Genomic DNA, 21,561 nt, shown 5'->3' with positions numbered 1-21,561 from the left:
ATTCATGAGGGACACTGAGTCCAGAGGGAACCGCACACAAGCCCTTGGCCCTGCCCCTGCCTCCCGGCTCCCTCCCAGGGCCTGGCTGCTACGGGCTGCTGAGTCAGGCTCGGCAAGTGACCCACAGAGGGCCAGTGTGCCTCCACTCCCCTTCTTCCCAGCCCCAGTTCACTGAGACTGCCCCTCACCTGCCAGTGCCCCAGGCGGGCAGGTCCTGGATGGAGCCACAACTCTCGCCACTCAGCCAGCCTCACACCACCTCCCAGTACAGCACAAAACAAGTTATGCCAACACAGGATCAGGAGCTCTGAAGGACACCCACCCGAGGTGCAGGAAGTCTTTCTGGGGGAAGGGCACGGAGGGTCGAGTGTGGATCTCAGAGGTAACGTGACTGGGTGCTGGGCTGGGAGAGAAGGTTCTGCCTGGTAGCATTCTTGGAATACACTAGAACTTCCCAGAGCCATATTCTGGCCTCTGGGGCTGAGGACCCAGGTTCAGGTCTGGGGAGACAGCCTGGTCACCAGGACTGCAGTCTGGGTGCAGGGGACACAGTGGGCTCCAAGTTGACAGTGTCAGATGGGGGAGGACACATCCCCAGCCAGGACTGCATGCTTCTGTCCTGAGACCAGGTAAGTACCGGAACCTTGCCCACTGCTCACGTTCACTCATGACCCTGAACACACCCCACGCCTGGGAGGTGTCCACATCTCTGCCCAGCATGAGGTATGGATGGCCTCTCCCATCAGCATAAGTTATTAGGCCCTGAGTCCAGCGGGCCGGTCCTGGGGCCTCTGGGCCTTGTCTCCCAATACCAGTGGCAGTCCTGCCCTTCATCAGTTGGTGACCTGGTGTCACCTCCCCACGCCAGTCCCCTGTGTATACGACAGAAGGTGGTATCTGAGGGCACCAGCGTGGCCTGGCTGGGGGCTGCAGCAGCAGTGAGTGCTTCATGAGCACCTGCTGTGCCGAGCCTGCACCAGCGCCTGTGTCCACAGCCCCTGGCCTCCCCTTCTGTTGCACTAGGCTCATGTGAAATGAGTCAGGAGCTGGGGAGGCCAGGTCCAAGGTGGAAGAGGACAAGGCCCAGGCTGCTCCTGCCTTGGAATGTCTTCAGGCCTTGGCTGCTGGCCTGCCCAGCGAGGAGGCCCCAGATTCCTGTCTCCTATTTTCCTCCTTGCACACCCGTGGCATCAGGAGGGGTAAATGCTGAAGACAGTGTGACAGGGACACAGACCTGGGCTCCAGCCTCGACTCTTCCCTACCACCACATTCCAAGCTTCTGGGGACCTCTTCTCAGTCATGAGATGGAAACACACCACCTACCCTGCCAGGTGGCTTGGGTCCTGGGGGCAAGAGGACATGGTCATTATCCAAGTCCAGAATGATGTGATGCAAAGGGTACTCTGTAGATGGCAATGCCAGCCACCGGACCCGGGCTCCTCCTTGGCAGGGAGGAGGGTGCAGTACAGGGGTGGTCCAGGGGAGGGGTGGCCTCCTTGCTTTGCAGTGCAGGAAACCCTGCCCTTCTCTGGTCTCCTGTATATAGTGAGGGTAGGGCTGGCACTCCAACCCAGGGGCAGCCGTGCCAGCTCCAGGGACCCTGGCCAGGACCTCACAAGAATATGGGGTACCAGGGCCAGAAAAGCCAAGAACAAGCACATGCCAGAAGGGCCTCAGAGCTTCCCAAGGGCAGCACATAGGAAGAGCAGGGCTTGGGCAGGGCGTAGAGGATGGAGCTGCAGCATCGGGGCAGCAGCCTGGTGCCCAAGGTGTCAAAGGGCAGACTCTGAACAAGGCCAAGACTTAAAAGTGTGGAGCAGGAAGTGACCTCTGCACCAGCCCCATGGCAGGTGCGCCCCCATCCTGTAGGACGGGTGTCACTATCACTCCAAGTGTGGATGCAGATGCCAACGGCCACACCGGGCTGTGCAGGGCCCACTCTGGAGCTTGAGGGCAAGGTGGAGAAGGGAAGCCCTGAGTGCTGGCTTGGGGACCACTCCAGCCTCTGGCCACTTAGAGGGTACTTTTTGTTCTCACTTTCTGGCCAATCTGGGTTGCCCAGAGCAGACTCCCACCTCCAGGGCCCCAGCCCACCTCAGGTAGGCATGGTGGGGCACCGGAGACCTCAAACCTGTATTGCCTTACGGGACGCCAGAGGATGGGTAGGCAGGCAGAGCAGCAGAGGCAGGCTAGAGGCCCTTGGGAAGTGGATATGGATGGGAAGGACAGGACAGGAGGGGCTGCGATCCTAAGCCTGTGTGACTATCTGGGGACATATCTTGTGTACCTGGGTTGGGATTATGCATCTGTCTGGGAAGGTCAGTCTCCAGACAGGGCAACTCAAAAACCTCTGGCCTCTGTCAGTCAAGCTTTGGAGAGGGCCTGGGCTGCATTCTTAGCCATAGTGCCCCCTGGTGGCCTCAGACAGCAAAGCTAAGCAGGAACCAGGCAGCCAGTTGGATCCTGCCTGAGTGCTGACTTGCACCTGCGGTGCTGATGCCACGGGGAGCCTCGGGCTGGGGCACACCCTCCCCGGCACTGGTAAGGCCTCTGGCTTCTGAAGGATGGAGGGCATGGATAGCTTCAATCCTGACTCTAAGGCAAGGAGACCATCTGGAGAAATGCCAGGGTACAGCTCTAGAACATGAGACTGCCTGTGTCCCTGTACCAGCCCTGCAGCCTCCCCCTGGGGACACTTGCTGACCCGCAGCTCCTCAGGCTCGCTGCTGCCCCTCTAGTGGATTGGAATTCCCAGGCTCACTGATGGGCACAGGACAGGTCCAGGGCCACTGGCTACATGGTTGCTACAGCACCAGCTCCCTGCCCTCGCCTCCTGGAGCCAAACACCCATAGGCGAGGCTCTCAGAGAACCCATTCTGGGGTAAAAGGGGAGACTGCTCAGCTCCCCTAGGCCTCACGAAGCCCTGTGGCCTGAAAAAGGCTGACCCTGAGCAGAGAACTCCAGGGGTCGCACCACAGGAGGCCAAAGGCAGTGACTGGTGTGGACAGCTAGGCAGGCAGTGTCCCAGATCCCCAAATATCCCTGAGGAGCAGGCAGGACCATGGGGAGAGCCATGGGGCCCAACCTCACTCTCCTCCTCTCAGGACCCCACTCAGTTGCCTGGCACCTCAGCAGCAGAGAAACAAGGGCAGGGCATGGGCCCACACCGGCCAGGGGCAACACAGGACACAAGTCAGCACACAAATTGAGAACGCTTCATTTACAACCAGCCCTTGGTGTGACTTGCCCGGACACCAGTCTTGGGCTGGCCCACGTCCCCTGTGGCTCTACAGCAGAGCTATGACCTGGGAGGTGGTGTAGCCTCAGTGGACTGCCCCCAAAAGCCAACTGCTAGCCCAGCAGTGCTGCTCCCAGCTCCTGCCCAGCCTTGGCTCCCAGATAAGACCACCAGTGGAGTGGGCTTCCTGAGCTTGGCCTCAGCGGCCCAGGTGCTGAGGGCACTGAGGCTGAAGGACAGGTCAGGCTGCCGCAGGTTCACATCACAGCCTCCATGTGCAAGATCTTCAGGGCCTCGGAGATCTGGGCACTGGTGTCCATTTGGCCATACATGCCCACCAAAAAGGCCCGGTGCAGTAACACAGCTGCATGCTCTGTAGGAAAGACACGGTCAGGCAGCTCTGGAAAAGTGCAGGCTTGCAAAAGGACCCAGCATCTGGATGGGACAACTCACCTTGGCAGAGCAGGGTGTACTCTGGCAGATTCCTGAGGGCCGTCTGTACCACCTCAAAGTCCCGGCTGCCCAGGCAGTACATAAAGGTGGGCAGGAAGTCAGCTGCAATGCTGCAAGAGAGATGCGCTTGAGTGGGCACCGCCCACAGCCGGGCCCTAGCTAGATGGAAAGTTGACCTGGAAGCCTGGTCCAGCCACCAGTGGGCCAACCTGTGACCTTGGCAGTGGCTTATTTCTGTAATGGTTGAACTCACCTGGGGTTGTTCTGGATGGAGCGCAGCGCCAGGCTGAAGGCCAGGTTGCGGCAGGACTCCTCAGCTGAGCTCATTAGTCGCTGCAGATTGGTCTGTTCAAAGGCCAGGGTGGGGAAGGGGCATAATTACCTGGGCAACCCCTGACCAGGGCTTACACCCTCAGCCCTTAGCCTTAGAACAGTGGTGCAGCAGCCAGGGACTGTTCCCCAGGCTCCCACCCCTGGATGGCAACAGGCACCCACGGTCAACAGGTCTAGCCCCAAGCAGAGGTGGGCCCACCATGGCCACCTGTTCTGTAATTACCCAGGACAGGGACCCATCCAGCAGGCCACAGGGCTCTGTGGACCTCAAGCAGCAAAGTGCAGGGTAGTGTCCCTCCAGAGGCCCCCGCTCAGGTTCTTCCTGGCCCTGCTGCAGTCTAGGCCCTACTCACCGAGAAAAAGCCCAGGATCTCGGGTCTTCTCCGGGACATCTCATCTATGTCACTCAGAGCCTCTAGTAGATCTAAAAGGGCACAGAGCACCAGGTCAGGCATGGGGGGCAGTGCCCTGTGAGGGGCAGGAGGATCTCCTTCCCCTTTCCTGCACTGATTCAAACAACCCAAAGACAGGAGGGGACAAGTCCCCAAGCATCTCAGTTCCCTGGGAAGCTCCCCAGGTGCACACCCTGAGATCCGACGGGGCTCATTTGGAGAACACTATGCAGCTGTCCTCCATGGGACGATCCAAGCTGGTGACCATTCAGCCCTAACTACTGGTCTCCAAAGAGGGAAAATGGCCCCAGCAGGGTGCTCTAGGCACCACCAGCCCCCGCCACCCCAGCCTTGGTTCCCTTCGAAGACTCCAGCTACCTTGCCAGTTCCAACCACCAGGCCTTTCTCCTTGGAACATCCCCCACACTTCTGGAGCTCCCAATATTCTGCTTTCCCTGGAGACCCATGTCCCAGTGAAACCGAGAGCAGAGCAGCCCCCCATGGGCTCAGGGTACCTAGGGGAAGCAAAGGCACCAAACTGGCTTGGGAGGAGCAAGCCCACTCACCCTCAACAGTCTGGCCCCGAGAAAGCCTCTTCATGTGTGGGGCCATCTCAGCTGCAGTCAGTGGTGTGGAAAGGGAGACGCTGACCAGAGGCAAGGAGCCAGCTGAGCGCTCATCTGGAAAAGATGCAAGTCGGTGATCAGGATGGGCTGGGGACGCTGAGACAGTGAAAATGAGGTGTCGTCCCAAGAGTGCAGCAGGCACTGCCAAGACTACTGGCAGCAGGTGCTCAGTAAGTGTGGTGGCACCATGATGTTGCTGAGGGTTGATTCTGGGGATTCAGACTTCCTGATTTTTTTCCTTTCCTTGTTTTTTTGGTATTGGAGATCAAGCCTAGAGGTACTTTACCACCAAGCCACAACTCTAGCCCTTCTTACTAAGTTGCTAAGTTGCTTATGACCTTACTTATAAGTACCGTGCACTAACCGATTGCACCCCTGGAGCTCCTGCTGATGGCCTAAGTTGCTGAGGCCAGCCCTGAACTTGTGATCCTCCTGACTCAGCCTCTTGAGTCACTGGGCTTACAGGTGTGTGCCATCACACCTGGCAGACCTGCCGTTTCTTCATGCTGCCCATAACCCAGTGTGACTACAGTATGTTCACTCTTTCCTCTCCCCTGGAGGTAAGGCAAGAGCAGAGTTGTCCCCTCTGCAGCTCAAGGTCTGGGGCCTACGTGTCGCACATGCTCAATTAATGTGTTTATGTGCCCAAGGACTGCCCCAGAGCCACTGAAAACAATCTGACACAAGAGGGCCTACAGAATGGCTATTACCAGCCTCACAATCCCAGCCTCAGGGGATCCTTTGAGGAGTTCACTCATTCCCACCCACCTGCAGCATGCTATGATCAGGCCAGCAAGGCCAGAGAGAGATGGAACAAGAACAGTGAGAACCAAGGACAGTTGTGCCCAGCAAGGGTGGGGAAGTCTTCCAAAGAAATGACATCTGATACAAGGTGACATTCCCCAGAGAGTAGGGGTTGCTGCTGCTCAGGCCAGCTGTGGCACTAGTCACACCTCAAATGGGTAAAATAAGCAAGGTCTCATGGCTCACAAAGTCCTATTGGACGCCTTGGGCCTCAACAGGACCTCTCTGCAGCCCACCCAAGATACCCCCACTCACCTTCTCCCTCCTCGTCCAGGCCCCGGTCAGCCCTGCCATCCCGGCTGGGAAGGCTGAGTCCTGCGAGGAGGGACTTCAGCATCACCAGATCACTGTTGTCAAAGGATAGGTCACTGGGGGAAGAGAACATGGTCTCACCTTGGCAGAAACCTGGCAGGTGGAAGGCATGTTGAAGGGAGGGGAGGGCGGGAAGCTGAGTGGCACAGGGGCCAGGGTGCTGGGGTAGGGGCAGGCAGGAGGAGGCCCACTGCAGGGAGGCAACCCAGAAGGCTCTGCATAGAGGAGGACGTGATGGCCAGAGCCAGCCTTTGCTGCCAGCCCAGACGTCCCAGATCGATCTGTTCTCAGCTGCCACCTCTCTTGGCGCTGGAGCTGTGGACCTCACCCAGTGTGGCCCTCCCAGGCCCTGCAGGTGCTCACTGGAGGGGCTCTGCATGCTTCTGAAGGAAGGACACCGCGGCTGGGGCGCTGCAGGTTATGTACTTGTGGATGAACTGCACAAACTTGCTGATGAAGGGGGCCAGGTGGCGGGAGGACTTCCTGTAGTTCTGAAGATGGGCACAGTCACTCAGCGCACTGCAGTCCTAGTTACGGCCCCAACAACTCTCCCTGACCCTGCTGCCACTGTGAGTGTATTAAGGGTCTGGTGTGGACAAAGTGGCCTTTGTCTTTCACAGGCTGAGCACACATGACGCATGGCAAGCTCAGCAAAGGGTCTGAGAGATCTGAATTGGGCTTCTCGAGAACATGGGACCCCAGAGGGGGGCAGGGGCCTCTCAGGGCAAGAGCAAGCCTTGGGGGCAGTAGAGGAGGCAGAGGCTATGGGACAGGTAGCCCTGCCTTGGCTTGGTGCCAGGCTTAGGAGTAGGCTCTCTCATGGGGCTGGGGGTCCCACTGGTCCTGATTAGCAAAAACCAGGCCTGGTTTGGGAACAGAAGGGAGATGAACTGAGACGAGGGAATCAGCATTTCTTGGTGGGAGAGGGTCCCCACGAAAAGCGCAGCCCAGAGATCCAAGGGAGACTGCAGCGAGGACCCACCAGGAGCAGCCGGATGAAGGAGAGCAGGCAGTCCCACAGTGCCCCCTGGTGCTCGCTCTGGAAGACCCGTGGCTGCAGTAGCTCCAGGATGCCCAGCACGTGCAGGAAGAAGGTCAGGTGGTTCTGCTGCCGGAATTCCTGGAAATTGAGGTGCGTTCGGCCATGCAGGAGAGCGGCAATCATGGGCAGGTGCCTAGAGTGGGCAGAAGGGACCTCTGTGGTCTCTCTACCTGGAGTCAGATGTTCCCACTCCAAGAACCCCAGTCAGACATTCAATATCCCAACTCCACACTCCCCACCAATGATGGCAAACCAGCCCAGTTTCCTGGCTCCCCTAGTGTTCACCCACCAGCGAGGTGCACTCCACACTCACTGACCAGAAGGTGGCAGGGTCTGCATTCCTGACAAGGTCTGGGTGATGCTGTCAGGGAGTGGCTTGGAGAAGCTGCGCAGGTGGACCAGTGCAAGCCTGAGAGGAGGCCCTCACCTGATCTAAGGTCTACCCAGCTCCTCCCAAGGCTCAGCCACAGGCCAGAAGCTCCTGTGCCAACCACTGAGGCTGGGGCCGGGCTGTTATGTGCCAGTTTTTAGCTGAATACCCTTCTTAAACTTATATCTTCAGAGGGCAGGGTTTGCAACACACACCAGAGGACCCACTCTGGTTCAGGAGTAGGGAAGGGAAGGGCCACATTCTGCCCCATGGAACCTTCCAGAGCATAATCAAGACCCCAGGCACCTCCCTATCAGGTTGTAGGTGAAAAAGCCCAGCAATACCTTAGCAGTAGGATGGGGTGGGCCACAGCCAACTTTCGACAAGCCATGTTGGCATCTGCCACCCGGCTCTCAGACGACCTGGAGTCACTGGTGTCTGCGAGGAGGGTTATGAAGCGGTGAACAAGGCCATCCAGCTAAGAGGAGGTGAGAAAGGGAGGCCTGAGGCTTAGGAGGTAGGAACACAGCCTTCCAGAGTCCCCATGGTGGCTCTCACGGGCCCACAGTGGATTCATCCCAAAGGGCACTCAGCAGAAGAAAGGATAAACAGGTCTATCCAACAGATGCCACTCAGCAACAGCAAGGAACAGGCTATCCATGCACACCCAACACTGACCACCTTGAAATTATGCTGGAGGACACCAAATAAGAGCATAAGTTGTGACCCCACTGACAGGACACTCTGGAGGATCCAAACTAATCTGTCCTGCCAGGGTGGAGTGGCACTGTGGGGAAGAACAGGAGGAGGGCTCCAGTGTTACTGTGGGTATGGGGGCTTCCCATCCTGCCTTGCACACACCACATACACGTGCAACTTCCTGACAGCCACACCTGTCCCAGGCAGGAAAAGGCCAGGCAGACGGTTCTCCTGTGCCACCATCTAAAGGAGGGGTCAGACCAGGAAGGCAGCAGGGTGGGCTCTGCCCTCTGACGAGGTGGGCTGGGGTGCCCACACACACCACCACTCCACACCACTTCCTAATTCAGATTCTACTCCAAAGCAAGTCACAGAATTTGTTGTAGGGACCAGGCTTCTTGGGAAAGCCAGACTGCTAGACTGACAGCCTCTGCCCTCCCTTTGTGGGCAGGAAAGGCAGGGAGCGGGGAGCACCAGCTCACCTTGCAGATGCTGCTGCCAGTGGCCCCTTCACCGTGCAGCAGGACCTCGGGAACTGGTACCCGGAGCTCCGGCCGCTGCAGGTAGAGCTGCAGGAGCAGGTCTTGGCAGCGCTTGCCCAGCAGACTGGAAGAGATCAGTCAGGGTTTACCTGGGCGGGTGGGGGCTGGGCCTGGACCTGGGCTCACTCCATCACACCCCCAGGGTACATGGGGCTTCAGGCACCTGTCCCCCCACTGCTGGATGCAGCTCGTCAGGTACTCTGTCACTTTTCTGATGCTCTCCTCGTCACCACAGCAGCAGCTGAGCAGCAGGGGCAGTCTGGCCTGGATAAGGGTCCAGGCAGAGGCATCCCCATCCTGGCTCCGGGTCTCGGCCTCAGCCAGAATCAGTTCCACCAGGCTTATGAGTTCTGGAGCCTGGACACGGAGTGCCAGCTCTTCCCGCCGCTTCTGCAATCAATCACTGGCCAGTTAGCTCCGGGGTGCACCACCCCACCCTGCTCCGACCCCACGGGCTGGCTGCCCTCCCAAGACCAACCTGTGGGGTGCGCTGGTCCCTTCCCTGCCAGATCCTTGGAACGTGGATGCAGGCCCAGAGGAAATCCAGGGAGGCAGAGGGGTCAAACCTGGGAGGAAACAGAAACCCAACTGAACCCAGGGAGAAATCAACCAGAATACAGGGTAAGATTTTCTGAGGAGGGCTCCCTGTGGGAAAGCCTCCATGGCCCTTCTGAGAGGACTGCTGGTCACCTCTTCCCCATGCCTCTCCCTCCTGTGGCCATGAACCAAGCATCCAACAGCACATCCCATGGAGGGAATCTGAGTGTCAGCTCTGCCCACCCCACAGCCTCTCTGAGGGACCACCAGGCAGGATGGCTGTGGTGCTGCACCTCACAGGCTTTTCATGACCTGCTTTGGCAGCCCAGCCTGGACAAGTAACCAGACGGAGAAAGTGACCCAAGGACACTCGAGACTAGCCTGTCTGCACCCTTGGTGAGGCCTAGGCAGCCATGACAACACATTCAGCCTGTGAAGCAAGGGCAATACAGACGTGCTGCCCAGGCAAGGAACAGGAATTCCAGCAATCGGTGTGGGGTGAAGGCTAGACACCCCTGGGCCTCTCAGTGCAGAGCCCGTTTATAAGGTCCACCTGAGGCAGCAGCAGGGTGATAGACCTGCTGCAGCTGAGCTGACAGCTCTCCGTGCAGGGACGTGAGCCCCGCAACCTTCACATGGTGCCCAAGGCAGAGCCAAGGGTCTGCCCAGTGGGCACAAGGCCAAGGCAGGGAAGGGCCTCACCTCTGCTCCCGGCTCTTGCCCAACAGGACACGGATGCACTGGTGTAGTGTGGACCAGCTGGACTGGTGTGTGAAGAGGGCCAGAAGGTAGGGGCGGAAGGACGGCACCTGGGTACCTGCAGGACCTTTGCCCTGGGGAAGAAGGATGAGAAGGTCCCAACTGGGCTGAAACCAGTTGTTGGGTCAGGTCAGCTGAGAAAGTCCTGAAGAAGCCACCCAGGAAATAGGCACAAAGGACATTTCCAGTAAGACCTGGAGGCCTTCCCAGGAAACAGTCCTGAGCATCAGCCCAGGGAGCTCAGCAGACCTTGGGGGTGTGGAACTGTCTCCACTGCAGCCACAGTGAGGAGACAAGTCCAGTGACCCAAAAGCACTGGCTGATCATGCCAAAGAAGCTGGCTGGCCATGACGGCTTCCTTCAGTCGGGCCTGTCTCTGCCCACAAACAGATCCACCACACCACTTCCTCACCTCGCCACACAGGAGCAGCACCCGGGCCCTGCCACCCCTCACAGAGGGCCCTGGCCCTGAGTGGTGCTGGGCTCTAGTAACACCAGGGAGTCCCACACTGCCCCCCTTCTGCTGACCACAGACCCTCTGTGCTCCCCTGGGGAGACGGAGGCCATTGGTCCGCAAAGTCTGGCAGGGCCCCTAACCACCTGTCCTTGGAACCAGATCTGGTCACTAGTATTGGCCTTGAGGGGACATATGACCTGGTGTGGGACTAGAGGGTCAGGCCTAGACCCTGACCTCATCCCTCCTCTGGGGCTAAGTGGATGTGAGGTCTTAGAACGGAGGGGCTGCTGGTGGCCCTTGTGGTCACTGTCCCAGACCAGAGCCTCTCCCCATGCAATCAGGGAGTCCAGAGTACCCTCTGCCCTTGGGCAGCCCTGTCACCTTCCTCCGTGAAAAGAGTAGTCTCCGCTGTAGGTCAGGGCAGCTGCTGACCACCTCAGGGTCCAGCATCTCCAGCCAGTCCACCAGCAGGCCTGACGAGGGTCCCAGGCACACACTCTCCAGGCTACAGGGAGGAAGAGACTCAGGGAAGGAACGCCAGGGCTGCCCGCCCACTGGCCATGGCTCCTGGCTCACCTGTCATCTGTGTCCTGCTTCCCAGAAGCTGGGGGCTCCTCCTCCTGCAGCAGGGAGCTCACTACCACAATGGCCTTGGAGGTTGGATTCGGACCAGTGGCACCCATGGCAGCCGAGAAAAGAGCTGTCAGCAGCTCCTCCAGATAGGGGGATCTTACCTCGATGAGACCCTGAAGGACTGAATGAGGGACAGGGACATCCTGCATCACCCGGGTAGGCAGACCACGGAGTGGCAGGCCCAGACTGGGTGTGAGTGAGCCCGTGCAGGATGTGCCCATGGCAGAGCACAAGAAGGTCCAGAGCAGGAAGGGGTTCCTGGGGACACAGTGCCATGTTATTCTCCAGAGACCCCACCTGGGCACTGGGAGAGGACCTCTATGGGCACCTTCCAGGAATGGCACTGAATGATCACTACTGGCCTCCATCTGCAGCAAGGGAAGCCGTCCAGGCAGGGGTCTTCACAGGCCTGGTGGCTGAAGGGTCTGGGTCAGGATGGTACCTTTGCTGATGAGCTCTGGCTCCACAGTGCACTTCTCCCCAGACTTCAGGGTGGCAATGACAGCCCGCACAGTAGAATTGACCACCTCTAGGTCACGACGGAAGCTCAGGGCCTCAGCCAGGTGCAGGAGCCCACTTCGCACTGTAGGAGAGCCCATGTTACTACTGGGGACATTTGACTTCTGTCCTCATTCCTCCCAGGACCCCACCCAGGAGTCCCCTCCAGTTGTTCAGGTTCCATCTTCCCTTGGAACCCACAGTGCTCCCCAGTCGCCTGGCCACATGTGTTCATGTCAGGTCACTGCCAGGGACCCTGGCCACCTGCCACCCCTTCCCACTCTCACCATCGCTGATCCTGCGTCTTGCTGAGTACTGGGTGGCGAACAGTTTGAGCTGAGCCTGGAGGGGCCCCTCCTCCACAGCAGGGCTATCCAGCCACTGCAGGATCTGCATTAGCACTTTGAGGAAGAGGGAGGAGAAGCCAGTGTCTTGGGGCACACAGCGCTGTGGGAACAACCGGCAGCTTGTGGGTTACACTGGCCCAGGGACAACAGTGACCCTGCATAGGGCCAAGAACCCAAAGCCCAGAAAAAGGGCCATGAGGCTGAGGCCAGAGTGGGACCCTCGGGGATCAGCACCAAACCAACCCATTTGCTACTCAGCATGTCCTATCCTGTCAGGATGACCTCATGGGGCCTTGTGAGCTAGTGGCATCCTTCTGGCAACTTGTTTCCATGTGATTCAGGAGAAAGGAAAAGGAACACACAGACTTGAGTGAACGTTCAAACACAGATGTGTGCAGCGGCAATTGAGCAAGACCATTGGGCCTTGGGGGATTAGGACAGGAGGTGCACAGGTGGTCACCCCTGTCTCCTCAGCTTTAATAAGGAGAGGGGGCCTCTGTCTCACGATTTGGGGTGCCTGCTTTCTGCACAGAGGAACCAGGAACAAGGCAGCCTCCAGATGTGCTGGGGTGGCATTGGGCCTCAAGTGGATCTGGGTGGTGCCTGGAGCTTCCACCTATTTTCCCTGCGACACTTGAGTCATCCCTCCCCTCACTCGCATCGGGGTACCTGGTACTGGTAGAGCTGGCGCATCAGCGGACAGGACAGGAAATGGCTGCGGTGCATGGCCATGGCCAGGGCCCCACCGTGTGGAGAGCCCAGCAAGGTAGCCATGGCCTGCAGGAGGCGCACTGTGATGCCCGGCACCTCAGGATTCCCCTGGCGGACTCGGGCCAGCTCCTGACCCAGGGCCTGCTGCAGTGCCAGGGCAAGAGGGCGAGGGCTAGAGCTCTGCCACCGCGGGTCGGGGCTCAGCGGGAAGATCTGGAACAGCAGGGGCAGGAGTCAGGAGAGGAGCATGTGCAGGCTGAGTACCCTCTTGCAGCTCCTGTGCCAGAACCATGCCCTTAGTTGAATCCCTGTTCATTTGTGGCTCCAACTATGTGCAGAGGGGCCCTTCAGACCTGTGCTGGGGAGCAGAGAGGAAACCTGACATCCCTAGGAGTTTCCCCTGGAGGACAACCGTGTCCAGAGTCTGCCGAGTGCCCACAGGCTCTCCAGGGCTAGGGTATGGCTCAGAGTGCTTGCCTAGCACGCACAGGCCCCGGGCTCCACCCCCAGTACTCCCCCTGAAAAAAACCCATAAGGATCTCCATCAGGGAGGAGTGAGACAGGTGGGACCCACATGCGGACACAGCACCAGCAGTGAGACCCCCAGGTGAGCCCTGCAAACCTGGTTTCAAGGAGAAACCAGGGTGCTAGGCACAGGGGAGGCTACAAAGATGACAGAAGGAGGTACACAGCAGGACACTCCTTTCCTTTCTTCCCATAGGTCTGAGCCCCAGGAATCTCCTGAAAGCATAGGGCACATGCATCTAAGAGGCATGTGCATCTAAGAAGCATGTGCTGGGTGGGCACACATGTAAATGTGGCTGTGAGGAGGCGAGGACCTGCACGTGCAGGACCACGCACAGCGGTGTCAGTACCTGCAGGAACATGCCAGCCAAGTCGTCCTCAGGGCCAAGTGCCCGGACCTGCATCCCAGCACGAGTGCGGCCCTGGCCTGGAGGGTGCTCAGGGCTGCTTTTTGGTTTGGGTGTCTCTGCGCTGTCTGCAGAGAAAGGAAACCACCATGGGCTGAAAACTGCGACCGCTACCAGCACGGGATCCCTGTGCACCAAGCCCAGTCCCAGCCCAGAGGACGTAACCAGAAAGAAGAGCTGGCACCCAGGCCCCAAAAGACAGACCCCAAATAGGGGCCCTATGCTGGCCTGAAGCCAGTGCCAATCAAGGAAGTGCCTGGGAGTCTGTTGCTGGGAGAGACCAGTACCTCGCCGGGGCGGTAGGGAGGCTGTGAGCAGGGAGTGGAAGGTCTGGCCTCCAGAGGCGCCTCTCTCGTGCTGCACTTCCACCAGGTGAGCCATGTAATCTGCAGAATGGCAAAGGAGTAAAAGCCAGGCATGGACGGGGGCAAACACTGACCTTTCCATGGGGATCTAGGCTGGGAAACTTCATGTGAATGCCCAGCAGGGTCCACCAAGCATCCATAAGACTGTGGAAGCTGAGCTACAGATTTCCTACCAAAAGGTCAACTGGTGTCCAGATCCCTGGCAGCTCTCTCCAGCCTCAGAACAACTCGCAAGCGGATACCTGGTACCAAGGCCACAGCTCTCCTGCCACTCCAGCCTCACTGGGCTTCTGATCCAGCACCTGCTATCCACACCCCACCTCCTGCAGCTCCCCAATCCCTTAGTTCCCACAGCCCCAGGGAACTCAATGAGGACCTGCTGACCAACACGTGGACCCCTGATGCTTACTCTTGTCCATGATGTTCTGCTCCAGGGTCTGGGGGTCATGGGCCACCGCCTGGTCCAGATACTGGAGTAGTTTGCTCATGCTGGACACGGGGATGCCAAAGGACTGGACGAAGAGCAGCAGCTGTTGGGGCTCCAGGTCCTGCAGGGCTGTGGGATGCTCACTCAGCACCCCTCTGTGAGCCTGGAGGCCACCAGAGCCCAAGGCCCCCACCCAGGAGGGCAGCCTGGAGGTGTGACTGGTCGATGCTAGAAAGGCTTGCACATCCAACTGCAGGCAGGCCACTGGCTCATTCCTCATGCCATGGTGATGCTGTCACCAGAACTCCCCACGGCTGACAGGAGTCCAAGGCTCCTCGGGATGTGTCTTTCAATAGGCTTCCTGAGCTAATTCACAAAAGTCCCTCTGCCCTGCCCACAGGCCAGTCAATAGACCTGTGCTGGCCAGACCCTCATCAGTCCCTCCTGGACCCTCCACTCTCCCCTGTAGTTTGCCTGAACCCCACAAATCCTGTGAAAACCAACTCAGAGACCTGCACCACCTTCCCTTTCCCCTCTAAATCCCCAACTGTTTACTGTCGTTTCCTTTCCAGGACACATTTCTGATTCCTTGTGGGCAGGGTCAGCCCAAAGCTGTGCCAGAACTCAGTAAGCACCTGGCAACAGGGATGCCTGGGAGCCCCCGAGGTCTGTGAGGCCACTGGAGTGTGCCAGGCTCGCAGGCAGCAGGTGGGAGGCCGGACCCTAATTCAGTAGGCCTTCCCTCTCCAAGCCCAGACCACGCCCATACCAGCATCCACCAGACGAGGGACTTCCGAGCGGATCATGCGCAGCTTGAGCCAGTCAGGCAGCAGCAGCGCCTCCTCTGAGGTGTCCACCAGGAAGGCAGTGGGCAGCGGTTTCTTCTCAGGAAACCAGATGTCCAGCAGCTCATAAAACTCGCCATCACCAGCTTCAGGGAAAGACATGGGTAAGCAGCCTCATCACCCAACGAGCCCTGCCCTCAAGAAGGACCAAAGGCCAAGGCTAGACCAACGCTGACCACCAGGGTCATTTTCCTCATGAGGAAACAGGTTCTGGAGGAACAGAGGAGACTCCAATATGGACGGAACTGTGCCAAACACTGGCATGAATTAGTTAACTCAATCCTCCCACCTGCCAAGGGGCCAGCATCCTGGCTTTATCCCATTCACAGTGAGCAGATGCAGGCCAAGGGAGAGCTACCACCAAGCCATCTAGCCACGGCGCACCCCTGCTCTCGGCTGAGCCAGCACCTTCTAACCTCAGCCTCCATAGAGCCAAGGGGAACCTAACAGGCCAGGGCAGTGTGAGGCCAGCCTTTCCTGAGGGTGACACAGTGGCCATTCCACTAGGGTGACAACCTCACTCACCTCCCACTGGGTCACCATTCTGGCAGAGCCCACAACCACACACCATGCAAGGGGGTCCTGTGCCCTTCCCTCCTTTCAGACGCCATTAGGTGAGTAACATACGGTTGCAGCACAGGAGAGAGTAGGGCAAGTCAGCAGCCAGAAGAGCTCGACATGGGCTCCAGTCACAGGCTCTGCCATAGCCAGTGAGTCCTCAGGCCACAGTCCTCATGGGCTCAAAGGGACCTGGGCTTGTTTGGGACACCTAATGCTTGTACCTCTATGTGGAAGAGCCGGTCTCACTGGCTCAGTACTGAGGACAGGAGGGGCTATTGCCACCTCCAAGGCACACGTCCAGGGTGGGGAGTGGGAAACTCCGATGACCATATTCCAGCACAGGCGCTCCTTCTCGGGGGCTCACAGTTTCCAAGCCCTGCCAGAGAGGACCTTGCCTCTTCCCACAACAGGCTCTGACACAAGTAGGAAAGGCAGTAACACCTCTAATTTACAAAAAAAGTCGTGGCAAGGTGGTGAAAGGGACCTGTTAACAGTCACGGGTGGCACGGCAGTTCCTCCCATGCCAGGCTTCCTGCCCAGAAGCAGAAAAACTTGGACAGAAGGCACTGGGTAAGGCTGTGAGCCACCTGGACAGACCCGCCCTGCCTGCCACTCACCTCGGGGCGGGCCCAGCGTTAGCAGGATGACCATGGCGTGAACCACGAGGATGTGCATGGTAGCAGTCTCCCCACTGGTCCAGCGCAGGAAAACCTGGTCCTGAGACTCTGACTGTGGGGAAAGGACAGGGAATGGGGACTGATGGCTCAGAGGGTGCGGGGGTGGGGTGGGGGGACCAGGGCCGAGCAGCACCTTACCCAGCTGTAGACCTCCTCGCCCTCCTTGCTCTTGCGCATGCGCCGCACATAGCGGGAGAACACAGATAGCAGGGCGCCCAGCACAGCGTCAGAGGCAGCGCTGCAGGACAGCTTTGAGAAGAGGTGTGCCATGATGGTGGAGCGTTCCACGACAAGCCGGGCCACATCCTGGCAGGACAAGGGCCGTCAGAGGTCCCACCTCCTCTCTCCTCCTCCCTACACACCATCCAACAGCCAGGGGCAGGGCAGGCTTATTACAGAACGGCCACATGGCCGGTGACACCAGTTGCATCATGAGCCCCGCCAGGAGCACTGCAGGCAACCTCAGTGATGCCCCAGCTGACAATGGCAATGACAGCAGCCCTTAGTGCCACAGGCCCTCACTCTACCACAGCAGGACGCAGCACACAGATGGCTGGCAGCAATGAGGGAGAGGCGACAGCTATCTCAGGCCCTAGAAAGGATGTGGCACTCAAAGGATGATGACTTGGCCCTGAAAGTGACGTTATGGCCCTCTGTCTGCCACAGCATGGAGAGGAAGGGGCAGAGAGGAAATGGGTCATGGACACCACCCATGGCAGCAGAGACACGCTTTTCACAGCCAAAAGGAAAAGGCCGTCACAACCCGTCTAGACGCTCTTTGAACATGTGCAACAATGCCAAGAAGCCTGGCCACGAGCCACCCAGGTCAGACACTGGACCAAAGACTCAGAGGACAAAGGCCCCAGAGGCTATTGGGCTGGCCATGTCTGGGTTTTTAGCCCCCAGCAAGGAACCTGTCTGCAGAACCTTCCAGTGAACCTCCACCTGCTCATTGCTCATTCGCTCATCCCACTAAGACTCAGGCCTGTGACACTGTACCAGGCTGCTGTGACTAGGACAAGCAAGGTCAGAAAGAGGCTTAAGGAGGGAACAGGTGGGCACCAAGGACTCTGATGGCCCTCAGTGTGTGCCATATGAGGACATCCTCCAATTCCAAGCCACCACCAGAGCCTAGCACAACAGGAGTGACTCCTGGCTATAGCTCCACCTTCCCACAACCAAGACCCCTCTCGGACTGGGGCAAAAATGCTCCATGAAGGCAACAGGGGCCACAGGAGGACTGAGAGACAAGCTGTGGTGACCACAGAGGCCTTGAGCAGAGCAGGGAGTATCAGCTCTGTGCCTTCAATGCCTCCCTGTGGCACCAGGTCACGGGGAACAGGTTGGGTGTGGACACCTCACACTCAGAGCGTGGCACCTCTGGCCCCATCCTCTCACCAGGGCCAGGTCGCTATGTGGGCCCTGCTCCTCCACCGGCGTGTGCTGGGACAGGTAGATCAGGTAGGCGCTGATGGTCTGGGGGTCGGTCTCCATGTGGATGGCCTGGGAGGGAGGGTGTGTGAGCCAGCTGCTGGGGTAGTGCTGCCACCCCTGCCTTCCCGCGAAGCACAGCCCTCACCTGCTGCAGTGCCAGGGCTGTGGTGGTCCTGACGCTGTCAAACAGAGGCAGCCTGGGCAAGTCCCGCAGCAGCCACTGGTAGCCCTGCAGCGCGTCTACCTCTCCGGAGTCCTCCTCCATGGGGGGCTCCTTCTCCTCCTTGTCCCGCAGGCCACCCTCTGAGAGGACCAGCGACAGGCCCTGTGGACACACAGATACATACAGAGCTGGGTAGACTCAGGCCCAGCACTTGGTGGGCCCAGACACTCAGGCAGCACATGTCCCTCAGAGCCCTGCACAGATCTTCCCAGGTGAGGAAGCCTGTACCTTCAGTCTCAGTCACAATTAAGGAGAGAAAAATAACTCCATCTGGTTTCTTCAAAGCTTTTTTAAATTTTGAAATGGTCTCACTGAATTGCCCATGCTGGCCTTAAACTTGTGATTGATTCTGCTGCCTCAACTTCTTGAGTAGCTGGGATTACACGTGGGCACCCTCACACCAGCTCAAAATGCTTCTGCTCAGTACCTTTGGAAAATAACCTTTTGGTGCTGGGGATGGAACCCAGGCCCTTGCACATGTGAGGCAGACACACTACCACTGAGCTACAGCCCAGCCCCACTCAGTAACTTTCAAAGACAAGAAGTGCTGTGGTTTATTAAATCCCTCCGAGTACTTCACACCATCACCCAGAGAAGGAACAGAAGGCAGTCGAGGCCTCTTGGTTCTTCCAAACCCTGCCAGTGACACCCATCCCTTCTACACATGCAAGCTAGGCAAGAGTCTGGGAAGGCTAAGTAACCAGAGCGCGCGAGAGCAAGACAAGAGTGGGAAAGAGTGGCGGAGCCTGTGCAGAGAACAGAGGCCCCGGCCCGGTACTCGCCTTCATGGCCAAAACCCTGGAGGCCACCTGTGAGGAGCCAAGGCGTCGCAGGAAGTAGTCAAGCACCTCACATGTGGTCTGCTCGTCAGCCTTTGGGCCCAGCAGCAGGTCCTGTAGGCGGCCCAACAGCTGTCGCTGCTTCTGCTGCCTCTGCAGGACAAGAGGGCGTCTCAGAGGATCTGGCAGCCTGAAGAGCTGCGGTGGGACGGGGGTGGGGACCGACCTGCCGCTTCTTGGCCTTCTGCTCCCTGCTCTCGCCCTCGTCCTCCTCCTCCCCAGAGGCGGTGTCATCGGCAGCGTCGTGTAGCAGGAACTCACACAGGCACTGCACAGGCAGCACGTCCAGGGAGCCCTCGCTGGACTGCACCAGGTCGGCCAGCCAGGGCATGGACTGCGAGGAGGCCTGGGGGCAACAGTAGCCTGCGCTCAGTGCCCTCACGATCAAGCCTGTGCGACCCCCACCCCAGACCCCACCTACCCCAACACCCCAATTCCTAGAGCAGCCCCTCTGTGGGGCCACAGGCAGACCCGGCAGGAGTCATAACCATGGCTCTGACCTGAAAATGGTGCATCTGCACACCTGGGCCCACAAGCCTCTGAATCCCACATGAACCTGCTTCCCCTCTTCTGGCCACGACTGACAGTCATTACCAGGAACCACTGAGGCCGATCTTCCAAGCCCACTCTCAGTTCTCCATCCCTCCCAGGACCTCTTGTTCCTCAGGGTAACAGGCGCACCTGCCTCTGGATGATGTTGAGGAGGAAGTCTGGGTTGCGGCTGCGACACAAGAGGTGCCCGAGGCGCAGGGACTGGTTAAGACCCTTTACCTGGTCCAGGATATGAGGGGGAGGCCTCCGAGGGGGCCCTCTGAAGGTGACAGTGACATGAGAGTCAGAACACTACATGTACGACATGACCCAGCAACACACAGATAGGTAAGACGGGGAGCACCCAGCCTCCCAGTCCCACGGTTGGGAACAGCTGAGACCCTGGGACTGCTGCAACACCTCAACCCAGCTTCCCCAGGTCTGGCTCCAGAGTCATGCCGTGATGTGGGAAGGGATGCAGTTGGGCACTTCAGAGGTATGGGCAGCTCCACCTGCTCCACCAGCCTCTTCCCACCCATGCCACCCGCTGGGCCAGGCCTGGGATACTGGGGTGGGAAGTGGGCCATACTGGGGATCCAGGCTGGTGAGCTGCGACAGGAGGAGGCTGCTGCTCTCAGTGATGGTCTGCTTGGTGGATGCGGCGGCCAGATGCCCCTCAAACGCCAGGATCTCCTGTTTTTCCCGCTGTGAGATCTGCAATTCCCGGTTAATCATCTCTGTCCGGGTCTCCTCATCCGTCAGGGTGCACGGTGGGTAGGAATAGTTACTGGGGATTGAGAGAGGTTGTGCTGCCTTGCCCTGTGCCAGGCTTGCTTCTGCTAGACCTCGCTGGCACTCAAGCAGGGTGGGCACTCACAAGACCGCACTGCTAAACCTGAGCCCGAGAAGCTGCGGGTCCCAGCGGACCACCCACCATCTCGCTGCAGCTGAGAGCCATCCTCAGCGTCAGGTCTAGCCGGTGTCAGAACTCCACGGTCTCTTCCAGGACACCAGTCTGTCACACCCTGCCATGTTAGGATCCTTGTTCACTGCCAGGAACCAAACAGACCTCCACCACCCTGGGAATCTGGGGTGGGAGGAACTCCTTGTGTCCAGAGGCATGCACAGCTTTTTGGGAGGCACTAACTACTCATTTCGTGTTTCAAAAGCCACCTTCCGTGTGCCCTTCCTGAGCTCACCTCGTCCTCACTCACCCTCCTCACCACTTCCCACAGGCAGTCCACTCCTCAGGCTGCAGCAGTATAAACAAGAGCTGTGTCCCAGCTGCAGACTGCACACACCCAGCCCCACACCAGTCACACACACACGCCTAGCCCTTGCCATGGCATGGCCACAGATACTCAGTCCACGTGACACCAGAGCCAGACGGCCAGCCCGACAAGTCAGTCTGAAAACCAGCCCTCATAAAACCATGGCCACGCACACCCAGCCACTTCCACACCACAAACACACCCAGGTCCACCCGACACCCAGGTCCCTATGGTGCCACAGTTACACACACCCAGTAGTGCCCATGCCATAGCGACACGTACGTACACATCCAATCTCCATGCCAGAGTGACACGCAAAACTAATTTCCACAATGCCTGGTCCCCACAACACCCTGGTCCCTCCAACGCCACAGCCACACACACACACACCTGGACTGTGCACACCAGTCACACACTAGCCAGGTCCCCACAATGCCACAGCCTCAGCCTCCATCCCACCTTGGAGGACTGCCCTTGCAACAGGCACCTCACCCAGCTCACTGGACACCAGGCCCAGGAACACCTCACCCTGGCCCTGTCTGGGCACCAAGGCTGTAAGGGCACAATGCGCACTGAGCTACAGTCAGAACAGTGGCTGGCCTCTCCTGCTGACACTGTGCCGATTGTCCTGGGCAACTGTCGGTACTGACACCAAGCAGGGCCACTCTGCAGCTGCTAACACCCATCTTGGGCCTGGTCCCT

At 58.7% G+C, this 21,561-nt stretch overlaps 1 protein-coding gene across 3 annotated transcripts in view; it reads right to left on the bottom strand.

Moving 5' to 3' along the window:
* Window positions 1-3,202: 3,202 nt before the first annotated feature.
* The window catches only part of Ints1 (integrator complex subunit 1), a 32,386-nt gene continuing 14,027 nt past the window's right edge, over window positions 3,203-21,561 (bottom strand). For 2 of the 3 annotated variants that reach the window (XM_047533781.1, XM_047533782.1), the window contains exons 18-47: window positions 20,178-20,375; window positions 19,739-19,868; window positions 19,224-19,403; window positions 19,001-19,150; window positions 18,141-18,320; window positions 17,960-18,064; window positions 16,700-16,867; window positions 16,502-16,613; window positions 15,248-15,409; window positions 14,461-14,607; window positions 13,974-14,072; window positions 13,630-13,754; window positions 12,713-12,967; window positions 11,984-12,143; window positions 11,641-11,781; window positions 11,142-11,319; window positions 10,947-11,070; window positions 10,052-10,182; window positions 9,291-9,378; window positions 8,976-9,202; window positions 8,753-8,876; window positions 7,916-8,049; window positions 7,142-7,334; window positions 6,523-6,650; window positions 6,103-6,215; window positions 4,984-5,097; window positions 4,379-4,449; window positions 3,946-4,037; window positions 3,693-3,802; window positions 3,203-3,612 (exon numbers count right to left, since the gene is read on the bottom strand). In XM_047533781.1, coding sequence (XP_047389737.1) covers window positions 3,497-3,612; window positions 3,693-3,802; window positions 3,946-4,037; window positions 4,379-4,449; window positions 4,984-5,097; window positions 6,103-6,215; window positions 6,523-6,650; window positions 7,142-7,334; window positions 7,916-8,049; window positions 8,753-8,876; window positions 8,976-9,202; window positions 9,291-9,378; window positions 10,052-10,182; window positions 10,947-11,070; window positions 11,142-11,319; window positions 11,641-11,781; window positions 11,984-12,143; window positions 12,713-12,967; window positions 13,630-13,754; window positions 13,974-14,072; window positions 14,461-14,607; window positions 15,248-15,409; window positions 16,502-16,613; window positions 16,700-16,867; window positions 17,960-18,064; window positions 18,141-18,320; window positions 19,001-19,150; window positions 19,224-19,403; window positions 19,739-19,868; window positions 20,178-20,375 — 4,255 coding nt within the window. In that variant the 3' untranslated portion in view covers window positions 3,203-3,496. Of the gene's footprint in view, window positions 3,613-3,692; window positions 3,803-3,945; window positions 4,038-4,378; window positions 4,450-4,983; window positions 5,098-6,102; window positions 6,216-6,522; window positions 6,651-7,141; window positions 7,335-7,518; window positions 7,587-7,915; window positions 8,050-8,752; window positions 8,877-8,975; window positions 9,203-9,290; window positions 9,379-10,051; window positions 10,183-10,946; window positions 11,071-11,141; window positions 11,320-11,640; window positions 11,782-11,983; window positions 12,144-12,712; window positions 12,968-13,629; window positions 13,755-13,973; window positions 14,073-14,460; window positions 14,608-15,247; window positions 15,410-16,501; window positions 16,614-16,699; window positions 16,868-17,959; window positions 18,065-18,140; window positions 18,321-19,000; window positions 19,151-19,223; window positions 19,404-19,738; window positions 19,869-20,177; window positions 20,376-21,561 lie in introns of those variants that run through there. The other variant, XM_047533783.1, reaches the window with a different exon arrangement.

This window comes from Sciurus carolinensis, chromosome 18, assembly GCF_902686445.1.
Source record: "Sciurus carolinensis chromosome 18, mSciCar1.2, whole genome shotgun sequence".
Classification (NCBI taxonomy): domain Eukaryota; kingdom Metazoa; phylum Chordata; class Mammalia; order Rodentia; family Sciuridae; genus Sciurus; species Sciurus carolinensis.
The sequence above is the reverse complement of the archived record's forward strand: the minus strand, read 5'-3'. Positions and strand labels throughout refer to the sequence as shown.